This window comes from Oryx dammah, unplaced genomic scaffold, assembly GCF_014754425.2.
Source record: "Oryx dammah isolate SB20612 unplaced genomic scaffold, SCBI_Odam_1.1 HiC_scaffold_28, whole genome shotgun sequence".
NCBI lineage: Eukaryota > Metazoa > Chordata > Mammalia > Artiodactyla > Bovidae > Oryx > Oryx dammah.
In genome coordinates this window covers 80,047,381-80,073,484 of record NW_024070212.1, presented here as the reverse complement: position 1 = coordinate 80,073,484, position 26,104 = coordinate 80,047,381, and the positions used below count along the sequence as shown (strand labels likewise).

The 26,104-nt window shown below is 35.3% G+C and overlaps 1 protein-coding gene across 1 annotated transcript in view; it reads left to right on the top strand.

The window, feature by feature from the left end:
- ALG6 (ALG6 alpha-1,3-glucosyltransferase) overlaps positions 1 to 26,104 on the top strand; it is a 51,001-nt gene that overhangs the window by 8,137 nt on the left and 16,760 nt on the right. Inside the window, exons 3-9 of the mRNA XM_040232680.1 lie at positions 8,609 to 8,693; positions 16,026 to 16,115; positions 17,247 to 17,335; positions 19,300 to 19,382; positions 20,019 to 20,083; positions 23,565 to 23,750; positions 24,458 to 24,593. Of these exons, the coding sequence (XP_040088614.1) occupies positions 8,609 to 8,693; positions 16,026 to 16,115; positions 17,247 to 17,335; positions 19,300 to 19,382; positions 20,019 to 20,083; positions 23,565 to 23,750; positions 24,458 to 24,593 (734 nt within the window). The remainder of the gene's footprint in view (positions 1 to 8,608; positions 8,694 to 16,025; positions 16,116 to 17,246; positions 17,336 to 19,299; positions 19,383 to 20,018; positions 20,084 to 23,564; positions 23,751 to 24,457; positions 24,594 to 26,104) is intronic.

Genomic DNA, 26,104 nt, shown 5'->3' with positions numbered 1-26,104 from the left:
ATTCAAATAAAAAATAAAATGTATTGACATAAATTATCATGTTTTCTTGCCTTTTATATCCTTGCTGTATAACTAGTTATGGTTCCTTTTTTATTTCAGATATTTTAAAATATCAGCCTTACTAGACATTTATTGATTTTATTAGTGTTTTCAGAAAATTAATTTGGGCTTTTCTTATCCTCTCAGTATGCTTGGCTTTATTCTTACATTAGCTGTTCAGCACATGCTTTAGCTTATTAAGTTTCAGTCATTTCTTTCTAATTAAGTCATTTAGCTATACATTTTCTTTCAAGTACCACCCTACAGGTAATATTTTCTACTTTCTATTGTGATTTTGCTTTGACTCATGAGTAATTTGAAAGTATATGTAAAATTTTTTAAATATTTAGGCTTTAACAATGATCTTTTTGATATTTTAAATTTAATTGTATAGTAGAATAACAACAGAAAGAGAGTCTTTATGAATGGGACTAATTCTTTGAAATGTGTTGAAACATGGGCTAGTATGTGATCAATTTTTTAAATGTTGCGTGTGTGCTTCATATGTGTATATTCAATAATCTGCGTATACCCATTTACTCAATGTCATTGTTCTGATGCAGTTTTTAATATTCTTACTGATTCTTGCCAAATTGGTCTAGCAGTTATTGAGAGAGTGGCAGTTTCTTTTTGTAGTTTTGTCAGTTTCCTTTTGAATATTTTGAATCTGTATAATTAGGTGATTTAGAATTTTTTTCCTTGTGAGTTGAATGTTACGACATGACTGTCATGTCCTTGTTTATTTACAATAATGCTTTTGTCCTAAAGTCTGTTTTCTCTAAAATTTAATGTTGCTTTACTAGTTTTCTTTAGCTTACTTTTTGCTTGATGAATCTTTTTCTATTCTTTTACCCTCTACCTCTGAATCCCTGTGATTCAAATCTGTCTAACCAATTCCCCTCCCTAATTCCATTTTGTGTCTCTTCCTGAGTTGGAGGCTGTACTTCATTTTGTCCTTTCAGGACTTACTTGATATTTTTCATATACGTATTTAGCTTAACAAAATCTATAATGCCATCTTGAACAATGCTAGGGCCTTAGAAATATTTTAACTATAGTTACAAATCTTTACTTCCTGCCTCAAATTAAAATGGTATTATTGTCTAAGATTTTATTTTTCTCATGATTTTAGGTGTTAGTCACTGTTGTTTTATATAATTAATATTTCCTGAGGTTTACCCTCATTTGCTTTGTTTGTTCAACTTACGTAGTACATCTTTCTTTGAGAGCCTTTTCTTTCTTCTTGAAGTACATCTTTGGAAGAGTTTTTTTGAGTTTTGTTGGCAGACTCCATTTTTGACTGAAAATACCTTTATTTTCCTCTTTGTTGTGATGTTTTTATGGGTACTGAATTCTGTATTGACAGTTATTTTCTCTTAATATCAACACTTCAAAAATCTTCTTTCATTGTTTTCTAGTGTCTGTTGCTGATGTTCAGACATCAGCTGTCATTTTAATTGTATTTCCTTAGTAGATGATATGTCTTTTCTCTCTTGCTGCAGTTGCACTGTGGTATATCTACAGGTGAATATTAAAAAATTTATCCTCTTAGGATTTTTGATTTCTGTCTCTAGGGAGTTGTACCTTCTGTTTCTTTAGAAAATGCTCAGCTATTGTCCCTTCTCATTCTTTTTCTTTCTTGTAGAACTCTGGTAGAAATATGTTATATCTTTGTTCTTTTAATCATTCAACAGATATGCATTGGACACTCACTTTGTGCCAAGTGTAGGTGGTATAGCAGAGAATAATTTTATTATCTCTTCATATACTTCTCTCTCATTTCTAATCTTGTGCAAAGTCTTATTAGATACATGTTGGGTCTTTTCACTCTTTCCTCTACTTTAGAATTGCTTTTATTTTGCATCTTACAGTTTCTTCACACTGCTTTCTTTATAATCATCAGATCTGTCTCCCTGTTCATTACTTTTCTAATTGTGTTTGATCTGTTTTTTTACTTGTCTATTGAGTTTTCAGATTTCAGCTATTATGTTTTTAATTTCCACAACTTCTACTTGTTTCCTGTTTGGATCGTCTTGATCTTTCTGATCATCTCTTGTTCTTCAACATACTCTCAGTGTGTTCTGTTTTGTCTTTAAATAGACTAACTATGCTTAAAGACAAAACATAACACACTGAGAACTATGCTTATTTGATATTACCTATCAGAAAACTCTGATATCTGCCGTCTCATTTCATAGTTTGTTTCTAATGACTCTTGCTCATAGTATTTTGTTTCTTCACGAGGTTAGTGATTTTTTTGAATTGTGAGCTCATGTTACCTAGTACTTATATCTCGTGGAAATTCTTTGAGGCCTGAGTTTGTTGTGTATTTTTTCACAGAGGGTTTGTGCTGCCTCCTGCCAGGTACCTGGGCACTTTTCAGTTCAGTTCAGTTCAGTTCAGTTCAGTTCAGTCGCTCAGTCGTGTCCGACTCTTTGCTTTGTCCAACCCCATGAATCACAGCGTGCCAGGCCTCCCTGTCCATCACCAACTCCCGGAGTTCACTTAGACTCACATCCATTAGCAAAAGTCAAACCAGATTCTCATCTCAAGATTTCTTTGGCATATACTTTACATGAATTCAGGTCCCAAACAGAGTGAGTGTCGGCATATGGTTAGGAATTTTGGGGAGACTTCTTTTTTCATGTACTACTAAGAGCCAACCTACAGATAAATATTATCTTCACCATCTCGTCTAAAGGTTTATTCTAGTAGAGATTTTTCTGACGCTGAATTCCTGTCTGTTCAATCAAGTACAACGCTTTACCTCGTTACTCATGGCATAGAGCTGGTCAGTACCTTGGGTAGTGGCCACTTAAAGATGTTTGGATACCCTCAGGACAAATGCTTACTCTTCTGGGTCTATCCTTTTTTTTTTTGTTTCTGGACTCTAAAGAATTCTATTATTTTGCTGCTAATTCAGCCATACATTAAAATTGTATATGTATAACATATAAAATAAATAATTTAAAAATATGTACTTTTCCTGTACTGGAGGTGTTTTTCTGACTTTCTGCGTCTGCCATGTTTCAGGAAACTAGTTTCATCGGCATTTTTTAAAGACCCACAGGTTATTTTGATGTTTACAAAAGGTTGATACAGATGATGGTTGAGCCACAGAGTTGGGAGTGTCTGTATTGCAAGAGGAAAACAGATTTAACCACTGAGAAAACAGATTTAACCATGGAGAAGGGGAAATGATTAAAGGTGACTGAGAAGAAACAATGTAGGATTAGAGCCTAGAGAAGTTACTATCCTGGAAGCCAGGAAATCAGGGAATTTTAAAAAATAAGGACTAGCTAACTGTCAAATTCTAGACATGTCAAATAGAATGAAAATTTAAAATAGAGGATCATTAGGAGGCCATTGTGAGCCTCCTAATTATCAGACCATAAATGACTAAGTAGGAATTAATAAGTAGACTTAGCAACTTTTAGGAACTCTGTTAGTGAATGGAAGGAGGGAGTTACTTGGTAGCTGGAATGGGTTATGGAGGGCTAAGGAAAAACCCAATTAAAAGTTGTCTTTGGAAATATGTAAGACAAATATCATGTGATATCATATATACGTGGAATCAAAATGAACTTATTTAAAAACTCGCAGACTCTCAGATACAGAAAACAAACTTAACAGTTACCAAAGGGGAAAGCGTGGGAGGGGTACTCAGAGGGTTGGGAATAACATATATATACTACTATATATAAAATAGATAATCAATAAGGACATACTTTATAGCACAGGAAACTATATTCAACATCTTGAATAATGTATAAGGAAAAAGAATCTGAAAAAGTAGATATATATGTATGTGTAACTGAATATCTTTGTTGTACACCTGAAACTATACTTCAAAAAAAGTTAAACCTTACTCTTAAACTGTCTTCTAAGAAAGTCAACAGGACAAGAGTACTTTTGGATTACTCTGTAAGAAGAGTATTGTTACTGTACATGGAAATATTTGTAGCATCTTTTGTAGGTGGTTGTTACATTTTTTAAAAAATCATTTTTCAGATGAGAAAAATAGAAATGCCAAAATGGTTAGTCTGTCAGAGTTCCCAACTCTGTCGTAAAGAGTGTTAACAAGATTCGCATGTGACAAACTTCTGTATCATAGGAGATTGGGAGGATTACTTGAAGAGTGTAACGTCTGTGATTCTGTTGAGATTTTTTTCCCCTCTATAATTGAAATACTTTTTTGATTATAGTTTGTTTTTAACATGCTTATTTTAGTTTGCTTTTCGTTTTGCTTAAGATCGTAATTAGGAAACACTGGAGTGAGGAAGCTTAGGTGAGCTTGCTTAGTATTAGTCCATTATTTCTTTGGAGATGCACATACTGTATAGTTTCTCTCTGCTTACCCATTGTTATTTGTAATGTTTCTTCTTACTCACTGGGAACATATAAAAGGGGAATTATTAGGGAAAATTTTAGCCATATTCTCTTCTCTTAGAATGTTTAAAATTTCAATGTAAAGGCAATTAGTACATATTGTTATCAAAGAAACTGCTTGTTTTTTAAATTCTAACATAATTCTGAACAATTCAGCAATTAATAAAATGAACATTTAAGTGGTGCTTAAGCTCATTTTCCTAAGAATGAGACAAAATTGGAGCTTTGTAAGTGTACATTAATATGTTTTCTTTATGTAATTCTGAATTTCATGTAAATGAATTTGTAGAATTAATCACAGTAGAAGGAATCCTTTTTGCCCTTCCCAAGTGAAGCTCCCTTAGGTGCAGTTGGGTTGTCCTTCTGGGTTGCTTTAAGGGCACTTTAGCAGTTTTAAAAACTTAAGTACTAATTTCATAGCCAGTGTCAGCTGAATTTATTGAAGTAGGTCAGACTCTGGATAGAAACTTGTTTCTCAACCCTAAAGAGAGTCATTATCCATTCTTCTGTTTGTTAGAGAATGGTAATAAATTCCTCCACTTTGACCACAGGGCTAGAGAAATTTCAGAAAATCTAGATAGTTGGATTTTTTCAGGTATAGGAAATTATTTAAGATTCTCTATGACTTTTATTATCCCAGTGGACCAAAAAACAAAGAAAAACAGACAATAAAAATCAATTCCTATCTTCCTATAGACAGTAGCTGTATGCTTAAAAAGAGAAACATACCCACCAGCGTACATACATACATCTATAAAATGCACATGCAAGGATGCAGTTAATTCATTGGGGAATTATTTTCCTTTAAAAAAAAAATTGTAGGTTAATTTCCCATTCAGTTAACTCCCTTGTTCAGTTAACGGAGCAAGTTTTAATTGAAAGTATATACTGTATGTCTCACAATATGTTTCCTTTGAACTCTGGAAAAATCACATTCTGTGTCCATTGGAACTAAAATTCTCATTTGGGTTGCTATTAGAAAATAGTATAATCATGTGACAAAATGTATGATACTGAAAACATAAGTATCATGAGAAGGCAATTTTTTTCCTTTTTAAACACCTGCTTTACTTACCTATTTTGATTTCTGCTTTTTTTATATGCTGTTTGTTAAACAAAAGGAGATACTGCTCTGAGATATTGTGGTGACAGGTTTTCAATTCACTAAACAATTGGTACACTTTGTTTGGTGTTTATTTTTTGTAATGTCTCTTGTCTTCTATTTCTTATTCAACTCATGACTCTATTATGTATTCAGATCATTTCTTCTCTGACAAGGACTCAGGCACTGAGATTAAACGCCTGTGAGTTGGAATGTTACTGTGTCTTACTGACTGTATGATGGTACACAAGTTATTTTAAAATTTCAGAGTTTTAGTCTCCTCATCAGTAAAATGCTGATAAAATCATAGGTTGAGGATCACATGAATTACATCTAAAGTTCTTGGCACTTTATTTTGCTTTTAAGTACTTAGAAATGTTTTCACTACTGAAGTTGCTAATAATTCTTTTTCCGTAATCACACTGAGAATCCCTCGCCTCATGTAAGGAAAATAAGTATTTCATTACTTGTTTGAATAATAAAATAATAATATAGAGGTTTCATACGTAATGCTTAAAATATATTGTTGTTCAGTCAATAAGTCATGTCCAACTCTGAGACCCCATGGACTGCAGCACACCAGGCTTCCCTGTTCTTCACTTTCTCCTGGAGTTTGCTCAAATTCATGTCTATTGAGTCAGTGATGCTATCTAACCATATTATATATCTATAATACGTATAATAAATATGATGTCTATATTTGCCCTTCTGAGAAGTCAATAATTAATGATCAGTGTGCTTTTAATTTATACGGGAAGGTTTTGTGGCGAATTTGGCAGTTGAGATGGTTCTTAAACGTTGGTTATGAGTTGATACAAGAGTTATATGAATAGGGAGAGGGAATAAGCAGCATGAACGGAGGCTTGAAATTTCAAAATGTCAGATAGTAACTTAAAGATGTTTTGAGGCAGGAACCAATGTATGGGCATTGTGTTAAAGTAGCCTTGGCATAATTAATTGGTCTGTCACAAACTGCTTAGTGTTGCACATTTAGTAAGTGGAAAATCAGAGACTCAAAATTTCAAATCTTTTTAAACTTAAAATCCTTGTTATATCATATTGATAATATTGACATCCTTGCTACAGCATCATTCAGAGAATCTGCTAGGTGCAATTACATCCGGAGAAAGCAAAAATGAACGAGACATTGTACTTTCCAAGAGAGAGACAGGGGTAGGTTTTTGTGTGTGTATCCATCCATGTGTCTGTACTGTGGGCAATTCTTTGTGGCAGTCACTCACTGTGTATACTCTTTGGAGATGTTAATCTGCTTTCCCCATGATTATAGGGAGTATCTCCTTGGTGGAGATGCTAGCATTTAAGGAATAGTGGCATAATAGGGTTGTTAAAATGCAAAAAATCTACTTAATGTTGCGTTTCAAAGCTAGAGAACATCTGGGTTAGAGTAAAAAGTGATAATATGTCATTCACCAGTATGGTACACCTTCCCAATGGATTAATGAATATATGACTACATGTGATTTTTTTACTTGGTGATTGAGAAACCTGTGTCTGTACTGTACCTATTTGGGCTTTCTCATAAAATTTTGTAATCAACTGCTAGCTAAATAGTGGTTTGTTTACTATTAAGTAGAATTACCTTTATGTCATGTAAAATGATTTGAGGTTAACAACCTAATTGTTGAGGCAACAACTTAACCAAGTTGTGAGGCAATACACAGTAGGAGCTAGGAACATGAATTACAGAGCTGGTCTGCCTGGGTTCCAGTCCAGACTATGCTACTCATAACCTCAGTGACCCTTGTTTCCAGTTTGCCAGCTATAAACTGGGGATGATAATAATCCCTACTTTACTGTTGTATTTGGCATGTAGCAGATACTGTCTGTTGTTAGTTATTAAAGATCCATTATCCCTTATTTGCAATTTAGAAGTAAACTACAAACTGGCAGTTTTTAATTCATTTGACATCAAACCCTGACCTAATCAATGTCTTTGGTTTTTGGTTCTATACTTGACCTTAAATTTATAGTTAATTTGTAAAATATAGACATATATTATTTCAACTGTTTTATGATACTTATTGGACAGTATAGTTTACAGTGTTTCTCATGAAATAAAAATAAACTTGGATATCTTGTGATTAGTATTATCAACTAGTTAATTAAAAACTAAGTAAAGGATTTCCCTGGTGGTCTAGTGGTCAAGACTGGGTGCTTCTAGAGCATAGGGTGTGGGTTCCATCCCTGGTCAGAGAACTAAGATCCCACATGCTGCACGGCATGGCCAAAAAAAAAAAAAAAAAATTAAACCTAATTAGTGTTAATATTTATTGAATGTTTATGTGTACTAGGTACTACACAGAGCATTTTATGTTCATTATCTTTATTCCAACAATCCTTTAGGTGTGATAGTATTGATTCTGTTTTTAATGTGCTAAGGCTTAGAGAGCTAAGGTCATTTGCTCAGGGTCACAGTGTCAGTGTGCTAGCAGGGCTAGAATTCAGACCTCATCTCTGACTTTTTGAAGTCACTTCTGTGTCCTTTTCTTCCATCTGTACTATCTTTATAGTTTAGAAAATTTTCATGAGGAAATAAAATCACTAGCATACTAAAGTATATATTTGTGTATATATATATATTTATTTATATATTTTTAAAGATTCTTTGCTTTATAGAATCTTTTGCCATTTAAGAAAAATACTGTCTTTCAGTGAACTGGAGTTACAAAATTCCAATTTACAAGCAACTTTGGGAAATTTATATTGATTATGTTAAGGGAGGTACTTATATACTCTAAATACCAGGGAGGGGAGTTGAAAATAAACAAAAATTGGCTTTCTTTTAAACAAAATGCTAATTTAAAAAGCTTATGTAGCTGACAGTGGGACAGGAAGTTCTGTTCTGTTTATTAGGGCAAAGGAAGGCAGTGGAGCTCAGGAGGTGAGTGCTCTGCAGTGAACATCTATTGGTGCCCACTCAGCTTCATGTGCTCCCCTAACATTATCCCAGTTGTCACCTTAGTATCTGCCCTTCCTCATTCCTTGAATGTGATTGCTGTAAGACAATGATAAATAAAGTATAAATTTGTTTTGCTTTTTTTCCCCTTATTATTTTAGGTGCTGGAAAGCCCCCTATGTTTGGTGATTATGAAGCTCAGAGACACTGGCAAGAGATTACTTTTAATTTACCCATCAAACAGTGGTATGGATAATTTTAACTTGATTTTATTGTTTATCAGTCAGTTAATGTAGATTATTTGAAGTTACCTATAAGGAAAATGCACTGTTTCTTCATTTTTAGCATCCTCTCTTCGTATTTATTGAAGTCAGATATGTTACCCAGTATATTGTCAGCTCATTTTGAAATTTTATCCTCCTGAAAGTTACCATATACTCAGCTACCAGCTGGAATGTGATACTAAACTAGAACTTTAAGGATAAGACACTGTATGCCATGAAAGCTCCTCAGGATATAAACTGTGAAAGTTTATGGACTAAGAGTATTTCTTTTGGCGGTTTCTCAGAGTTTCTCTGTTAGGAACGTATGAGATGTAAAGAAGCAGTAGCTTATGATGAAGAATGTAGATGTTCAAGTCAGACTGCCTGTGTAGGTGTGTGTATTAGTGTTCAGACGGAGACTGTATTCTTTACCGGCAGTGTGAGCTTTGGCAAGTTATTTAACTGTCTCTGCCACAGTTTTATCACTCATAGAATAGAAATAATAGAATACATATTTCACTGGCTTATTGTGAAGATTGAATAAAATGATTTCACTTAAAGCACTTACACCAGTGCCTGAAGTGTAATGAGCTCTCAATAAATGTTAGCTGTAGTTATGTCTTCAAAAAAATCTGTGCATTGCCATTTTTGTTGAACATGGTCTGATAATTGATGACAGTATTCTTTTTTACTTATTATGTGCCTGGTCGATTATTTGATTAAACCTGGTTGTACAAACTGTTTTTATCATTCTCTTGATTGCTTTGGTCACTGCTTTTATTTAACTCCGTTATGAAGAGAGTTATATATAAGAACTTCACATTGAACTTTCTATTAACAGGTTGGCTCTACCTACTCCAAATTTGGAATATTTATAATAGAGATCAGCTAAATATTTGATATTCTTTTTTTTTAATAGATGTGTGTGTATGTGTTTTTGGTTATTTTTGACCTCACTGCACAGCTTGGAGGATCTTACTTCCCTGACCAGGGGTTGAATCAGAGGCTATGGCAGTGAAAGCACCAAGTTCTAATGTTTAAATGGTGTGATTTCTTTTTTTCGTAGTTTGAACTTTATTGTTATATCATTCATAAAGACTATCATTGAAAAAAATACATCTCAATGGCATAGTTTACAAAACAGAAAATATATACTTGGGGCAGGTTCAACAGTGGATATAAATCTGTATTAGAAATAACATTTCTAATATTTCTAACATTTCTCATATTTTGAATTGTCTAATTTTGTCAAATTTGATTAGTTTGCCATTTTGTTACCTAGTAATGTGACTGAAGAATGGTTTCTTATTTTTTAACTTCAGTTTTTCAAGTGTGAAGTCCTTTTGTCTTCGTCTAGAAAGTTAGTTATAGTCAAAACTTTCAAGTGATATAGTTGTCTGAAATATGAAATCAGAATCTATCAGGTAAAGTTTTAAAATGTCACTTTTATAATTCTAAATTTAAAAACTGATTTATTTCATTTCATTGTACATAGTTGAGGAAAGCAAATTTTTTCTTTAAATGACAATTTTTATAATTTTTATAATGACAGTTCCTTAATGTGTGATGTCAGAAGCACTTTTGGCATTAAGTAGTAGAAAACCTAATAGTAGTTTAAGCAATAAAATAATTATCTCCATAAGTAGGTCTTTGCAGGGCTGGTAAAGTGGCTCAAGCAGTTGAAGAATTCAGGCTTTTCCATTTTCGTCCCTTTCCTTTCTTCTGGGCATGTTGGCTTTTCATCCTGAGGCTTTTTACCCCAAGATCAGATGACAACCAAGGCTACCAGCACTGTGACTTTGTTGTGACTTTGTACAGCCATATTCAAGGCAGGAATAATAAGAATACCATATTTTTCACGTGTCCTTTTGTTGTGGAGCAAAATATTTTCCACCCTTAAAGCAATCATTAATAGAAATGCCTGGCTCAGTGCAGGCATGGTTTATCACCTGGGGTAGGAGAAGTGTCCACCTACCCTGAGTACGTTGCTTTTTAAAACAAGATCACAGTTTTATAAGTGAGGAATTGTGGGACTCACTGTTTATTTCAGCATTGCTATAACTATGAGAAGCCTGAATATGTTTTGGTAGGGGAATGATTAACTAAAGTACATTTCTCCTATGTGCATGTGTACATGTTTTTTCTAGGTAGATTCCTAGAAGTGGAATCTCTAAAGTAGCCGGTTATAATGGATACCAATACCAGAATATCTCTTACCTTTACCAATATTTAATAATAACACCACCAGACTTCTAAAATTTCCATTTCCTTGAGTACACGTGATGTTGAGTTTCCTTCGTGTCTGACTGTTTGTGACCCCATGGACTATATATAGCCCACCAGGCTCCTCTGTCAGTGGAATTTTCCCAGGCAAGAATACTGGAGTGGGTTGCCATTTCCTGCTCCAGGGGATCTTCCCAACCCAGGGATCAAACCCACGTCTCTTGTGTATCTGCATTGACAGTTAGATTCTTTGCCACTGTGTTACCTGAGAAGCCCCTGGTGTATTTACTGATCATCATATTTTTCTCAAACTTGCATATTTATATATTTCCCCCAGGTTACTGATGAATTGCTGATGTTTTTTTGTAATGATTTGTGTGATTTTAAGATAAAAAATTATATTAACTTTCTCTGCTGTGTAACAAATGACCACAAAAAACAGTACATACATTTATTTTTTATTTTTGGTTGCCCTGTGTTCCTCATTGCTGTGCTGGGCTTTCTCTAGTTGTGGCAAGTGGCAGCTACTCTCTAGCTGTGCTAGGCTTCTCATTGCAGTGATTTTTCTTGTTGAGGAACGTGGGCTGTAGGGGCACAGGCTTCAGTAGTTGCAGTTCACAGGCTCAGCTGCCCCACAGCACGTGGAACCTTCCTGGACCAGGGATCAAACCTGTGTCCCCTCCATTGGCAGGAGGATTCTTAACCACTGTACCACCAGGGAAGTCCAAAACACACATTTATTATAGAAGTCCAGGCACAGCTTATTTCAGTATTATGATCAGAGTCTCCGGAGGCTGCAGTTCAGTTGTCATCTGAGACTGCAGTCTTATCAGAGGCTTAGCTGGGGAAAGAACCATTTCCAAGTTCCCTCAAGTTATTGGCAGAATTAATTTCCTTGCATCTATAAAACTAAGGGCTTTGGTTTCTTATTGGAAGCTACCTTTATCTTCTAGAGTCTCCCTGCAGTTTCTTGCTATGTGGCTTCTCCATTATGCCCACTTACTGACACATGACAGTTTTCTTCTTCCAAGTCAGTGAAAGGGAGTACTCTGTAGCTTAGCCAGCAAGATGGAATCTCACGTATATGTAAAACATAAGCATAAGAATGATCATCCTATCACTTTTTTTGTACTTGGTTATCACATTTCTTGTTCACACTCAAGGGGAGGGAATTGATTGTACACACATATGGCAGGAATACCAGGAGATGGGTTCATCGGGATGACTTTAAAGTCTGTCTGCCGTAGTATTCGGCAGTGTATAATAGTATTCTGCATTTTAATCATTTGTTTTGCTGTGTGAATATGTATAAAATAAATATCTTCTTTCTGTTCTTATCTTTGAATTTTTCTTAAGGTGTTTTTAATTAACTTTTTACATTTGATATATAGACATTGTTTGAACTGTTCTTGAAACCTCTTTAAGTTTGGAACTGTTTTAAAATAGAATATATTTTTGCACAAAGCAAAAATAGCCACAATATATTAGAAAAAATTACATTTTGAAGTTAATGATAACACACTTGGAGTAATTTTGTAGTTTGCTGTGGCAGCTAGAGTTTTTTTCTGATAAAACATATACTGAGATTACATGGGAATTCAGTGGGAAAGGACTTTAGATTCCATTGGTATTTATCCAACTTTTCAGGTGGATCTGATACATATAAAGCAGGAGAATTAACTATTTGCTTTGTTTCTACAGCTAGGTTTTGAAGCTCTACTTGAAACACTTTTAAGCTATCTTCTTCCACGAATTTCTCTCTTCTTACTTACGCATTTCCATAAAGATAGGTAGCACAGTTGTTGGCTCTATTATTCCTTCTTCCCAGTCCAACCAGTGGTTTCACTGTTAGTGTATACCTTTGCATACTTCCCATCCATGCCTCCTTTGCTATCTCCAGTGGACCTCAATATTAAAGTAAATGAAAAATAGATTTTGCCTTAGAAGACGCTGAAAAACAAGTCAAATTATATTGTTCAAAATGTGATTTTTGAGTTATTTGATGCTTTTCCACTACTGTATCCATCCCAGTGGTTTTGTAGCTAATGACCAATTAGAACTACTATTGCACACTCACTTTGTGTCAGGCAGTTGCTTAACAGTTTTACATGTTTAATTCAGTCCTTCAACACCTCTGGGGTAAGTACAATAAAACCTTGTGCTAATGTGCCCTGTCATTACGTGAATTTGGAAATAACAGTTTGGTACCTGTGTTCGGGTAACCCTATTTATAGAAGTGGGTCCTCTGGTCTCCACTATTGGCCTGGCCCAGCTTCCCAGTTTCAAGCTGTTGAAAGGATCTCTGACTTACATGGAGTTTCTTGGGTTCTCTGTATCTTGACTTTGAGTTCCAGCCTGACAGATACAGGACCCAGGATTGCTCACATGGATGTTGCTGCTGGGGTAGATAACTGTGACCAGCAGGTACCATGCTGTATGGTGCCCATGGCTGCCTAGCATGCCTTGATCATTTTATTAATCCTCACTCCCTCACAAACCTACATATTGTGTATCAGACACTAAGAAAAGTAGACCCTTTGAAGATGAATACAGTTGATCCTTGAACAACATGGGTTTGAGCTGTGCAGGCCCCTTTATATATGGATTTCTTTCAATAGTAAATACTGTACTACAGAATCCACTGTTGGTTGAATCCGAGGTTGTGGAACCTAGATCCAGAGGAACCTCGGAGAGAGATGGCTGACTGTAAATTATACTTGGATTTTCAACTGCATGGAGAGTCAGTACCCCTAATCCACGTGTTGTTCAGGGTCAGCTGGAGTAGGTTATTTAACTGGATCATAATAAATGCCAACTTAAACAATTTTTTTTTTCAGTCTCGGCGTAAGGGATTGTGATGTCAAAAAATTGTGACCCATGTGAAACAGGATTTTTTTTTTTAATTTTTCATACTGTTCATGGGGTTCTCAAGGCAAGACTGCTGAAGTGATTTGCCATTCCCTTTTCCAGCAGACCACGTTTTGTCAGAACTCTTCCACCATGACCTGTCTTGGGTGGCCCTACTGAGATCAAATTGCCAACATCTGTTGGATCATTGAAAAAGCAAGAGAGTTCCAGAAAAAACATCTATTTCTGCTTTATTGACTATGCCAAAGCCTTTAACTGTGTGGACCACAACAAACTGTGGAAAGTTCTTCAAGAGATGGGAATACCAGACCACCTGATCTGCCTCTTGAAAAATCTGTATGCAGGTCAGGAAGCAACAGTTAGAACTGGACATGGAACAACAGACTGGTTCCAAATACGGAAAGGAGCACATCAAGGCTGTATATTGTCTCCCTGCTTGTTTAACTTACATGCAGAGTACATCATGAGAAATGCTGGGCTGGATGAAGCACAAGCTGGAATCAAGATTGCTGGGAGAAATATCAATCACCTCAGATATTCAGATGACACCACCCTTATGGCAGAAAGTGAAGAGGAACTAAAAAACCTCTTGATGAAAGTGAAAGAGGAGAGTGAAAAGTTGGCTTAAAATTCAACATTCAGAAAACGAAGATCATGGCATCTGGTCCCATCACTTCATGGGAAATAGACGGGGAAACAGTGGAAACAGTGTCAGACTTTATTTTTGGGGGCTCCAAAATCACTGCAGATGGTGATTGCAGCCATGAAATTAAAAGACGCTTACTCCTTGGAAGAACAGTTATGACCAACCTAGACAGCATATTAAAAAGCAGAGACATTACTTTGCCAACAAAGGTCCATCTAGTCAAGGTTTTTCCAGTAGTCATGTATGGATGTGAGAGTTGGACTACAAAGAAAGCTGAGTGCCAAAGAATTGATGCTTTTGAACTGTGGTGTTGGAGAAGACTCTTGAGAGTCCCTTGGACTGCAAGGAGATCTAACCAGTCCATCCTAAAGGAAATCAGTCCTGAATATTCATTGTAAGGACTGATGTTGAGGCTGAAACTCCAATACTTTGGCCACCTGATGCGAAGAACTGACTCATTGGAAAAGACCCTGATGCTGGGAAAGATTGAAGGCGGGAGGAGACGGGGATGACAGAGGATGAGATGATTGGATGGCATCGCTGACTCGATGGACATGAGTTTGAGTAAACTCTGGGAGTTGTCGATGGACAGGGAGGCCTGGCATGCTGCAGTCCTTGGGGTTGCAAAGAGTCAGACACGACTGAGCAACTGAACTGACTGAAACAGGCTTAGGGATAGTGGTTATTTATGTTGTATATAGTTTGGTGTCCATTATTATAAATTCTTCTAATGATTGAGAAAATTAATTGGATAGAAGAAGCTGTCTAGTTATAAAGACTATAGTTAAGGAGTCTATGTAAATTTATTATAGTCTATGTAGTCTATGTACATTTTCATTTCTTGAGTCACAGTATTTATATGTCGTTTCTTCCTGTTCTAACCAACTGGTTAATTGGTTAACCAGTTAGTTTAAATAGTTTAACCAATTATTAAATTATGAATTAAATAGTTTAACCAACTGTTAATTTATGAACTTTACATATAGTGTCTTTCCTTAATTCACAGAATTTTGCATGTAATAGGCTCTCATTAAATATTGGTTGAATTGTGTTCAAAGTGATATTAATAAGTCTGCCTGTTTCATGCAGTATTTCTTTCTTTGCAAACCAAATCTTTACATGGTTTTAACATTCATTTTTTACTTTTTAAAATTGTGATTTCACATTGTTTCTGTAATTTTTAGACTGTCAGAAGCAAATTCTCTTTTTTGTTGCATATTTTCTTTTATATAAGTATTAGTCATTGTTTAAGTTTACTAATAGAATGACAACAAGTTCCAGTTGCCTGTGACAATCTTGGTTTACCTCTATTGTTATGGCTTAATTATTAATAGCTTCCTCTTTCACTCTTAAGAGTACTTCAGTTTAGATAATAATTTAGTCACACTACTCATTAACAACTTTAATTTTTTTTGTGAGTTCACAAAAATTTTTAAGAGAAGAGGAAAAGAAAAAATGTAGATGATTTTTTTTACCTTATATGTTTTTTCAAGTTAAATGACATGGTATATTAAATACAAGTCTATTTCTTGAATATTGATTGATGGAGTGGTGCTTTCTTTTTCCTTTTTTTTCCAGGTATTTTAACAGCAGTGATAACAATTTACAGTATTGGGGATTGGACTATCCGCCTCTTACAGCTTATCATAGTTTTTTATGTGCATATGTGTAAGTTTTTCTTTCTTAACATAACTCTACGTATTTATGCCCTTAACAGATATAGTAAGGAACAGTTTGTTGATTAGAGGAGAGATCATTTGTAGCTATTATTGTATTATGTTTTGTAGAGCACCATGCCTTTATAATTGGTTTGTAGGAAAGTTAACTATCAGTTTTAACATTTGTGTAATCTTTTTGGTAGAAATGCTAGAAAGAGATGCAGAAAGTCTAGCTTTGTTTTGAAGTAGAGATGTTACCAATTATGCATGGTTTACAATATGGTTAGTTGTGCATAGGAAAGCTTTTTTCCTGGAATGGCCCAAAGTAAATGAAAAATAACTGTCTAAATGGTATTGTGATTAACCAGTCAAGTTAGAAACTAGAAGTACGGTAGTGTTTCACTTATGATTTAAGATCGGATTGGAATTCCTTCTTTTACAGGCATGGAATGGTTTATAGATGATAAGGCACTTCTGTTTAGTAGAGACCCAGTTCTACTCTGTAGTGGTATTCCATTTCAGACCTGCAGTGTGTTAGTAGAAATTTGAGGAACTTCTTCACAGTATCTTCTGAACTTTTTTATTTTACTGTTTCATATTTTAAAAAAATTAGCTTCCTGGACTAAAAATACGTCTCCAAACTTCATGATAACTAGTTGTTCTTTTCAGTGTTCTAGAAAATGTAATATGATTGAAAACTTAATTTATCTTTAATAATTATGTTCAGTTTTATGCAATGATTTATGATTAACAGCTATTTATTGTAGCCTATTATTATAACTGAAAAGGTGATAAATTTTAATGCATTGATCCTCAGTCCTAGTATATTGCTGTTTACAAAGTACGTGTTTAGTAAACGAAAGGTGACACATTAGATTGTTTTCACACTGAAAGTATCATGAAGGTAGGGCTTTTAGTTAAAATGTTACATGAGTTTGTTGGAAGATGAGCAAGGTGGATTCGGCTTTTTAGCTTTAGCTTTAGTCAGTTTCACATAGCTAAATACAAAGAGTTAAGCCTTAACTCTATTGCTTTATAAAAGCAATGGCCACTTCTCAACATAGATTCATACGTCCTCAGGTGTCCTTATTGGTAAAAGTGATGGGGAATGAAGTGCATGTGTGTATGCTTTGATTTGCAGGGCAGAGTTTATAAATCCAGACTGGATTGCTCTCCATACATCACGTGGATATGAGAGTCAGGCACATAAGCTCTTCATGCGTGCAACAGGTAAAAGAGTGGTAGATATTGAATGTAAAATTGGATTAAACATTTTTTTGAACTGATGACAGGTTCTATTATTGTCCTTACTGACTTACAGTTGTGTAACTATACATATGCATATATATGTATACTATTTGAGCAAATGTGTATGTAAACTAAAACACAAAAAAGTAGAAATGAATAATTCTGGGTGCTTTACATTTGTTATTATCTCACTTAATAATAGACACCCAAATGAGGTAAAATACTGTTGTTATTCTTAAGCTGAGAAACTGAGGCCCAGTAAAGTGAGGGTAATATCACTAGCTCACCTGAAGTTGGTTAGCTCTGAATTAAAGTTTTAATTGTTCAGGACTTTGCTTTGATAAGTCCCTTTCCTTTTAAAGTAAATTACAGTTGTATGGGCTTCCCTACTGGCTCAGTGGTAAACAGCCCACCCGCCAGTGCAGGAAATGCAGTTCAGTCTTTGGGTCGGGAAGATCCCCTGGAGAAGGAAGGGGCAACCCACTCCAGTCCTCTTGCCTGGGAAATCCCATGGACAGAGGAGCCTGGTGGGCTACAGTCCATGGGGTTGTAAAAGAGTTGGACACGACTGCACCTAAACAACAACAGTTGCATATCGTACATTGTATTGCTGTGTAGTGTTGCTAAATTAATCTTTATCACAAATGTTTATTGAGCTTTTATTGTATGCTAAGAGTTGAAAGTAATGAGCTTACATTTTTTAAAAACTTTTACAAGACTTAGGCTTTTATGGGTCTTTTCCTTAATTACTTTAAGTCCAGTCAGGTTTGTTCTCTTTACCATTCACCATGATAAGACTCTCAGGTCCAGGAGAGAACCTGCATTGCCTCTAGCACCACTCCCCGCACCTCCCTGCCCCGCCCCTTTAATCCCATCTGAACTGCATACTCACCACATGATATTTAGCTTCTGAGCCCGTACCTGTATCTGGAGGAAACTCACGACTTTTAGACATAGTCTGTTCTATTTTCAAAGAGCTCTAATTATTAGAAATTTTCTTCTTATATTGAACCTTCACTAGTCATATGAAGTTCTGTTTCCTTGGGCCACATAGAACAAGTCTGGTCCGTTTTATATCTAACACCTTACAGACATGTGAAGTTATTTCCTCTCCAGGTTAAACATTCTTAGATACTTCAGCTCTTATTAGATGACCAGTTTCTTGAATGTAATTGTGGTCTTGAGGCCTCTGGTTGTGCTCCTTTGAATATGTTCCAGCTTTTCAGTGTCATCTTAAATGTAGAATCTGGGGATGAAAATAGATTGCATGTATCTAACACTGATAGTTTACTTTGTTTACCTTATTCTTGAACTTAAATATATGTTTTCTGGTACAAGAAAAAAATAGGCTCTTTGGATAGCTATGTTGTATTGTTGAAGAACTTAATATATTAGTTTTTCTTTGTTCTGAAAGGACCGCACATTCAGAATTATGAATTGCTTTATTTTTTCCCCACTTTTTTTCAGTTTCTTCTTCACCTCGGCCTCTCAAGGTCTTTGTATGCATTAATTAGCAAAACTTTATGAATTTTTATAAATATTCACATTTAAAAAGATTCTCCTATGCGTCTCCACATTTGAGGTACTGTTCACATCAGGAAATTTCGAGCATATAGATATTGAGGGGAAAATAAAAGTTTACTTCCCTTGCTTTGAGTATTCTTAATTTTTAAATCCAGGTCAGGGCAAAGAGAGAATTAGATACATTTAATTAATTTAATGTGTGAATTTATTAGAGGAAATTAAGACACTCTCTAGTCCTATATCAGTTGAAATTAGGCACAGGTGAAGGGAATGGAAAGGGCTCCATGTGGAAAGGACTCATCCAGAGTGGGTAGCAACCTTGTGTTAATAGAATTCCCACTCAAGGTTGGAGGGAAGTGATTAATAGGTTATGGTAAATCTTGATGGACCCTCGCTTAAAGTCATTTGTTTGTTTTTTTCAGTGTTAATTGCTGATTTGTTGATATACATACCTGCAGTGGTTTTGTACTGTTGTTGTTTAAAAGAAATCTCAACTAAGAAAAAGGTAGGTTTTGAAGTAACCTGACGAAATGTCTTATTAGCTTAGCTATTAAGTGTAGAGCTTAAGGAAGCTATGCTTTTGGGAATAGATAACAGGGAACAGTATATCTGCTGTCAATTAATTTTCATTTAGAAACATTAACTTATTTTAGAGTAATTCTTTTAATGCCCAACTGTAGTAATAAGAGGCACTGAATTTTAGAAGTTATATACTTCTGAGTTACACAGAATCCTAAATTTATTGCTTAACTGGTAAATTTGAATGTTGGGTTGGCTTGGGAGAATGACAACTGAAAGGCATTTTGAAAAGTAGCTATATAGTCTCAAATTCACAGTTAATGAATATTCTCTTTGGTCATTTTATATATATTATTAGATTAATTTATCTGATTTGTTTATCTAAAAGTGCTTTCTCTAACAAATACCTTTTAGTGATTTTTTTTCATTTTTACTGGAGTATGCTATGTCACCTCCATGAAAACTTCAGTATTGAAAAGAGTTGTTTTATAAAAATGAAATATTTTGATAAATAGAAGGTAAGAATGGAATATTTGCTACTGTGTTAAATGAAACTATGCATTTACCTTGTTTGATTCAAGTAACAGATTACTTTATTATTTCATAATAATTTTCTTTACAGATTGCTAGTGCATTATGCATATTGCTGTACCCAGGCCTTATTCTGATCGACTATGGACATTTTCAGTATCCTTTACTGATTTAGAAATGAAGTCAGATGTACTTCATGAAATCTAGGCTCCGTTTGTATAATGTTGGCATCTACAATGTCTTACTTACTAGGGTTCTTGCTTATATAAACCTTTTAAAAATGATAAAAGTATCTCTTCACCAGGTGTTTACTTGAAGGGTAAAGTTCAGGTTTATTTAAAGTAGAAATGCTTTTTCACACCCATTTGGCTTGGGAATGGAACACTGGTAACTGATTAGCTCTTCTGGAAAGTTAGAAAAAGAATGCCAGGTACAGTGATGCTCTCCTAATACTACGAAAGGTAAAACATCTTCTATCTTCTATAAACGTTATCTGACACTGACAAAAAGACTTCCGATTTTTGAGTTTTAAAACAAAATGTTTTTCTAACAAATAGTGGTAACTGGAAGCTTCAGGAAACTGAAATTTAATGATTAAATCTGTGTGGATTTTGTGTGTTTAATTTTTGATACCTACATTAAGGAACATTCAAGTAAACAAGTTGTAGAGGAAACTCTATAACATCTCTACATGGCTCTCCAGTTTGTCTTCTAATGCATTAAAGATTGCTGGCTGTCTCCATCTGTCCCAAAGGAAAAAAAATCCATACCATGACTGCTTAATTAATCATTTTTCCTTTTGTCTCTGGTCTATTTTAGTAATAAAATACATATATGTCAAAAGACTTGTGAAGGATATTCAAATATGTAGTTGCTTCCACCATGTTTTTTATTCTGTCCACTTTTCCTAATTGAGCTCTTTTTTTTTTTTTTTTGGCTTTGTAGAATCATGGCTTTCAGATAGTCTAATAATATCAAGAACACCGAGATAAAGAAAGGAAACATGAAGTTGTTTATAAGATTTTTAAAAACTACGTTTACTTTGAAATGTTAACACTCCTTCAGAAAAATACATAAAGCATAAATGAATCGGCTGTTATCCATGTCAAGAAATAGAACATTGCTGGTATCCAGAGTGACCCTGTGCACGGCCCTAGTACTGCTCCCTCCTCCTTTCTCAAAGACAGCCACATGCTGACTGTGAAGACTATATTTTGGTTCTCCCCCTTTTTTGAATTTAGCATAAAAGAGACAGCACAGTAGGTGTTCCTTTGTGTTGGGTGTTTTTGGTTCAGCATTGTCTTTGTGAGAGTTATCTGTGCAGTTCTATGTAGACTATGCTGCTTTGAACTTTCTTGTAAGGATCTCTTTGTATACATGTAAATATATTTCTTATGAGTGGAATTGCTGAATTGTAGGGTATGCACATGTTTAAGTATTCTCATATGGTTTTTAATCGTAATCTACCAAGTAACACTCCTGTGAGCAACGGTATAGGTGCTCATCCTCAACAGTTGCCAGTTATTTTCCTTTTAACCATTCTGGTAAATTTGTAGTGGCATCTTCTCTGTGACTTGAATCAACCTCTTGAAGCTTTTGGGATTATGTCATTTTGTAGGAACACATTTTTTAAACTATTATTTACTTTACTTTCCTCATTTGTAAAATGGAGATGATAAGAACCCTACTTTTTAAGCTTCTTGAGAATTAAATAAATTCACATTTGTTAAACATTTAAGACACTACTTAGGAGGTGCTAAATACCATGTAAGTATTTACTGTTCTTATTATTTGTATTGTTACTACTGCTTCTGTTATTACTGTTTTTTACTTTTTGGGCTCTGAAATTTGATATTAGTTTGGGCAGAGGCATTTTTGACAGTTGTTTTGGACACTATGGATCATTCGTTTTGAAGACTCATGTTCTTCAGTTCTGGGAAATTCTCATGAGTAATTTTTTTTTATAATTCTCTCCCTTTTTTCTAAAGCTTGTTAGACAGATACTAGATCTTTCATCTCCATCTTGAGCATCTGTCTTTGTTTTCTATTTTTGAAGATTATCTTGCTTTATGTCTAACACTTCTATTAAATTTCATTTGTTAAGCATATCTTAAATTTCAGTTTACTTTCTTCCTCGCACTGTTCTGTGAATTATTTCTGTTCTCCTAGGTCAGTCTTTTCTCCTTTTCACTTTGGTCCTTTTTCTGTCATAGTAGTAGTGGAAGTCACTCAGTTGTGTCCGACTCTTTGCAACCCCATGGACTATACAGTTCATGGAATTCTCCAGGCGAGAATACTGGGATGGGTAGCCGTTCCCTTCTTCAGGGGATCTTCCCAACCTAGGGATCGAACCCAGGTCTCCTGCATTGCAGGCGGATTCTTTACCATCTAAGCCACCAGGGAAGCCCAAGAATACTGGACTGGGTAGCCTATCGCTTCTCCAGCAGATCTTCCCGACCCAGGGTCTCCTGCATTGCAGGTGGATTCTTTACCAGCTGAGCTACCAGGGAAGCCCTTTTCTGTCATAGGTGTTCCTTAAATGTCTATTTGATCCTGGTGTGTTTATTCTGAGAATAAGGCAGAAGAGAAAGCTGCATGTGAGCTCTCTGCGCTTTTAGTCCACTGTGGGGTACACGGTAGGGTTCTGGCCAGCACTCTGGGACCCTTAAATGTCACAGTGTGGAGGAATTTGCACTGTAGTGTTAACTTCTGCACTAGTTGCTTGAACAGTGTATTCCATTTTGGGGGAGAGAAATATTCCTTCTTTCGTTGCCCAGGGGTAAATGCTTTGGCTCCCAGATAATCTTTGCAGAGGCATGAGGTGGGATGTGACTTCTCCATTTGGAATTTTCAGTGAATCCTCTTATTTTCTTTTCAACATCCTCAAGTACTCCATCCTACTTGTTTCGAGAGTTCTCTGAGCTTGTGCAGGGCGGATGGGATCCTTGCTAGCCTGAGCCTCCTCTGTGTGTTCACTAAGCTGTGGCTTCTTTTAGTGTATTTTATTGGTTGCCGCTTCTCTGTCCTCTTTCTGTCTTCTAAAAATGTGTTGAAATCTTTATCTCTTATAACCCACCCCTGTTCTCTTTATGGCTATAGATGTATACTTAAAAAAATTCCCCATTTTAAGGGGGTCTCAGGAAGGAGAGGAGGTAAACATGAATACTCAGCTCCCCATTTTCAACTGAAAATCTAGTGTGATACTGTTTTCACATAGCAGTGTTGTTAATTTCCAATCAAGCACAGGTATTAATTTATATTATTGATGCATATTATAGAGGAAGGATAGTGATATTAGTAAGTTCAGTGTTTTTGTGTATTTTTAACTTTTGGAGTATTGATTTTGGTATGTTGTTACAGTAATATTGTAAAATAACCCAGCAGAAACAAAGCTATGTGTTACTTATTTAGAGTTCTTTTAAACCTAAACAGATCAGTTGCTCTGTTTAGTAGTAGATTTAATATATTTGAGACCACTATATATAATTTCAAATTTGCTTATCAATTCAATACTTTCAGCTTTTATTTAGAAATTGTTTTGATTATACATATTATTACAGAATCACATAAGTAAAATGTTCTTTAAAATGCAAAATCTCTTTTAATTATTGAGATAATTTCCTTGACATGAGAACATATATAATTCTGTGAGTCTCGGCTTTGCCTTGTGGGGTGTTCTTGGAGTATCTTATGACTGGGACCTGCTAGGGTCCCTGGCATTTTGCTTAGCTATCAACTATAAGCAGATGGAACTTTACCACTCCTTGCCATTTTTTTGTTTTTTACTTGGCAAGTGTTTTAAAAAAGGCCTCAAAGGAAAGGGGTGAGTAGCTTTTAAATAGCAGAATTCAAAAAATCAGCTAATTTATTTGGCATACTTACTTTGGAGGAAGATGGTCTTTCACTTTGCCTCCTGGTGATTTCTTATTAATGTGTTGGTGGCTGTGGGGTGAATGTTAAGAGAGATTGTTATGTTCTGTACTCTTTTATTTTAAATCTTCCTAATGAGAAAAATATTTTGATCAATGAATATTTATGGGGACTTCCCCGGTGGTCCAGGGGGAAAACTCTGCACTTACACTGTACGTTTGCAGGTTTGATCCCTGGTTGGGGAACTAAGATCCAGCTTGCTATGCATTGTGGCCAATAAATAAACATTTTAAGATATGTACATTCACTGGAGGTAATGTGGATTGGCTTGGTAGAGGATTTCATCCCTTGAGAGCATGTTGTTACTTACTAGAAAGACATCCCAATTTGACATTTTTCTTCATGGTTGCCTAGGGGTGGCATCTAAGGTAAGTGCTAATAAGGAAGGTGATAGTCTTTTGTTGGGGAATTGCACGTATTAACAGTTGTAAATTCCTCAGCCGTGATCTAAGTCGACTCTCATCATCTTAAACCTGTGTTGGTAGCATAGAGTTCTCATTACTGGACATTCGCATTTATTATAGTTCGTGAGCCACAGATTGATTGCTCAGAATTACTAACCTCTCTTTATCTCACTGTTTCCCTCTGTTTGTGTTCCAGGTTGGTGTTGTTAATTAAGCTGGCTTGTACTGTCGTGGCTTCCTTTGTTCTCTGCTGGCTGCCATTCTTTACAGAAAGGGAACAAACCTTGCAAGTTCTAAGAAGACTCTTTCCAGTTGACCGTGGGTTATTTGAGGCATGTTTAAAGACTTTTCTCTTGCTCCTTTCTGTTACAGGCCTTTCTCTGTGACCTTTGGGGATTTCATGTAGAAGACTCACAAGGAATAGTGACTTCAGCTGCTCTCTTCCTGCAGTCATCCTTGCCAGTTATTTAATCTGGTGCACAACCTCTAGCTCAGCTGGCATGTTCTAGTACATTACATGAGTAGGTAGTATTTATGCCTCCATGAGATCCATATGATTCAGTTATACATTTTTCTAATGAAATAGAGTCCATAATAAAAGATAGCATGAAAAGCTGCAGCTACAAAGTTAACAGTTTTGTGACTTTTTTTTGGGGGGGGAGGGGGTTATATTCTCTTTTTAGTCCTAGGACATTATTTATTAAACTAATAATCATGTTTGCTTCAGAAAGATCTCATAATTCCTTATGAGATATATAACCTTCATCCATAGTAATTTTTAATGAGAATCATTCATTTCATTTCATTTAATGCTAGCCTTAATCACTGTTGTTAAACATTTATTGCATGGATAATTTGATTTAGAGTCAGTAATTAAATTAAACAAACCATTTTTCTGAAACAAAAAGGTCTTTTAATAAAGTTAGAGACAAAATATTTATAGATAATTTGCTTTTGAATAAACATTTCTTTTAAAAAAATTGGACAAGCATATGTATCTTTCTAATTTTTGAATATATAAAATTCTATAGAATATCTTTCAGTCAGTCTGTGGGAAAATGGAAGAGAAAGAGACTAAGAGAATTTGGTGTTGTGAAGGAACAGAAGTGTACGCCTTGTATGTCACTTGGGATAATGATGACCGTGCTGATAATCATAAACAGTCACTATTACCATCCCCACCACTTACTAGGTCCCAGACACTTCACATGTAATTTTATTTGATGCTTAGCCATAGCGATGAGATAGCTAAACCCATTCTTACAGATCAGAAAACTGGGGTCAGAGGTTCATATAGCTAGTGCATGGCAGAGCTCTAGTTTGAACTCAGAGTTGTGTTCCTAACTTCTTTATATATCCTCTAACCTTAACACTTATATAAAGAAAAGTTCAATTCTCCATGTAAGCTGCCTGGCTATTTGCCTTTCCTTCTATTTCAGAAATGGTGTTTATCATGGTAATTATAAAAATGAGTGTCATGCATTTTTATGGTGTTGTTGGTCACCTTCATTCACTTGTTGCCCTCAAAGTCTGAAGAGCAGTTTCATTGGCCCAACAGAGGGAAGTAGGATGGTACAGTTGTCGGTGATAGTTACTTTCTTGATGTGATGCCTACGTAGCTGTGAGTTAAGCAGCTTTGCAGAGGATGGGTTTCATGATCAGAGAACTGTAGTTACAAGTATGATTTTGAAAGTGATTCTAGCACAGTGGCCAATGTCTTCAAACTTGTTGATTCATTAACAGTTGACTCTTACCATTGCTAGTAGCTAGTAGTCATCTTATCGTTGCTAGTAGCTAGTAGGCATGCGGTAAATGGGTCAAACAACATGTATTCTACAAATCA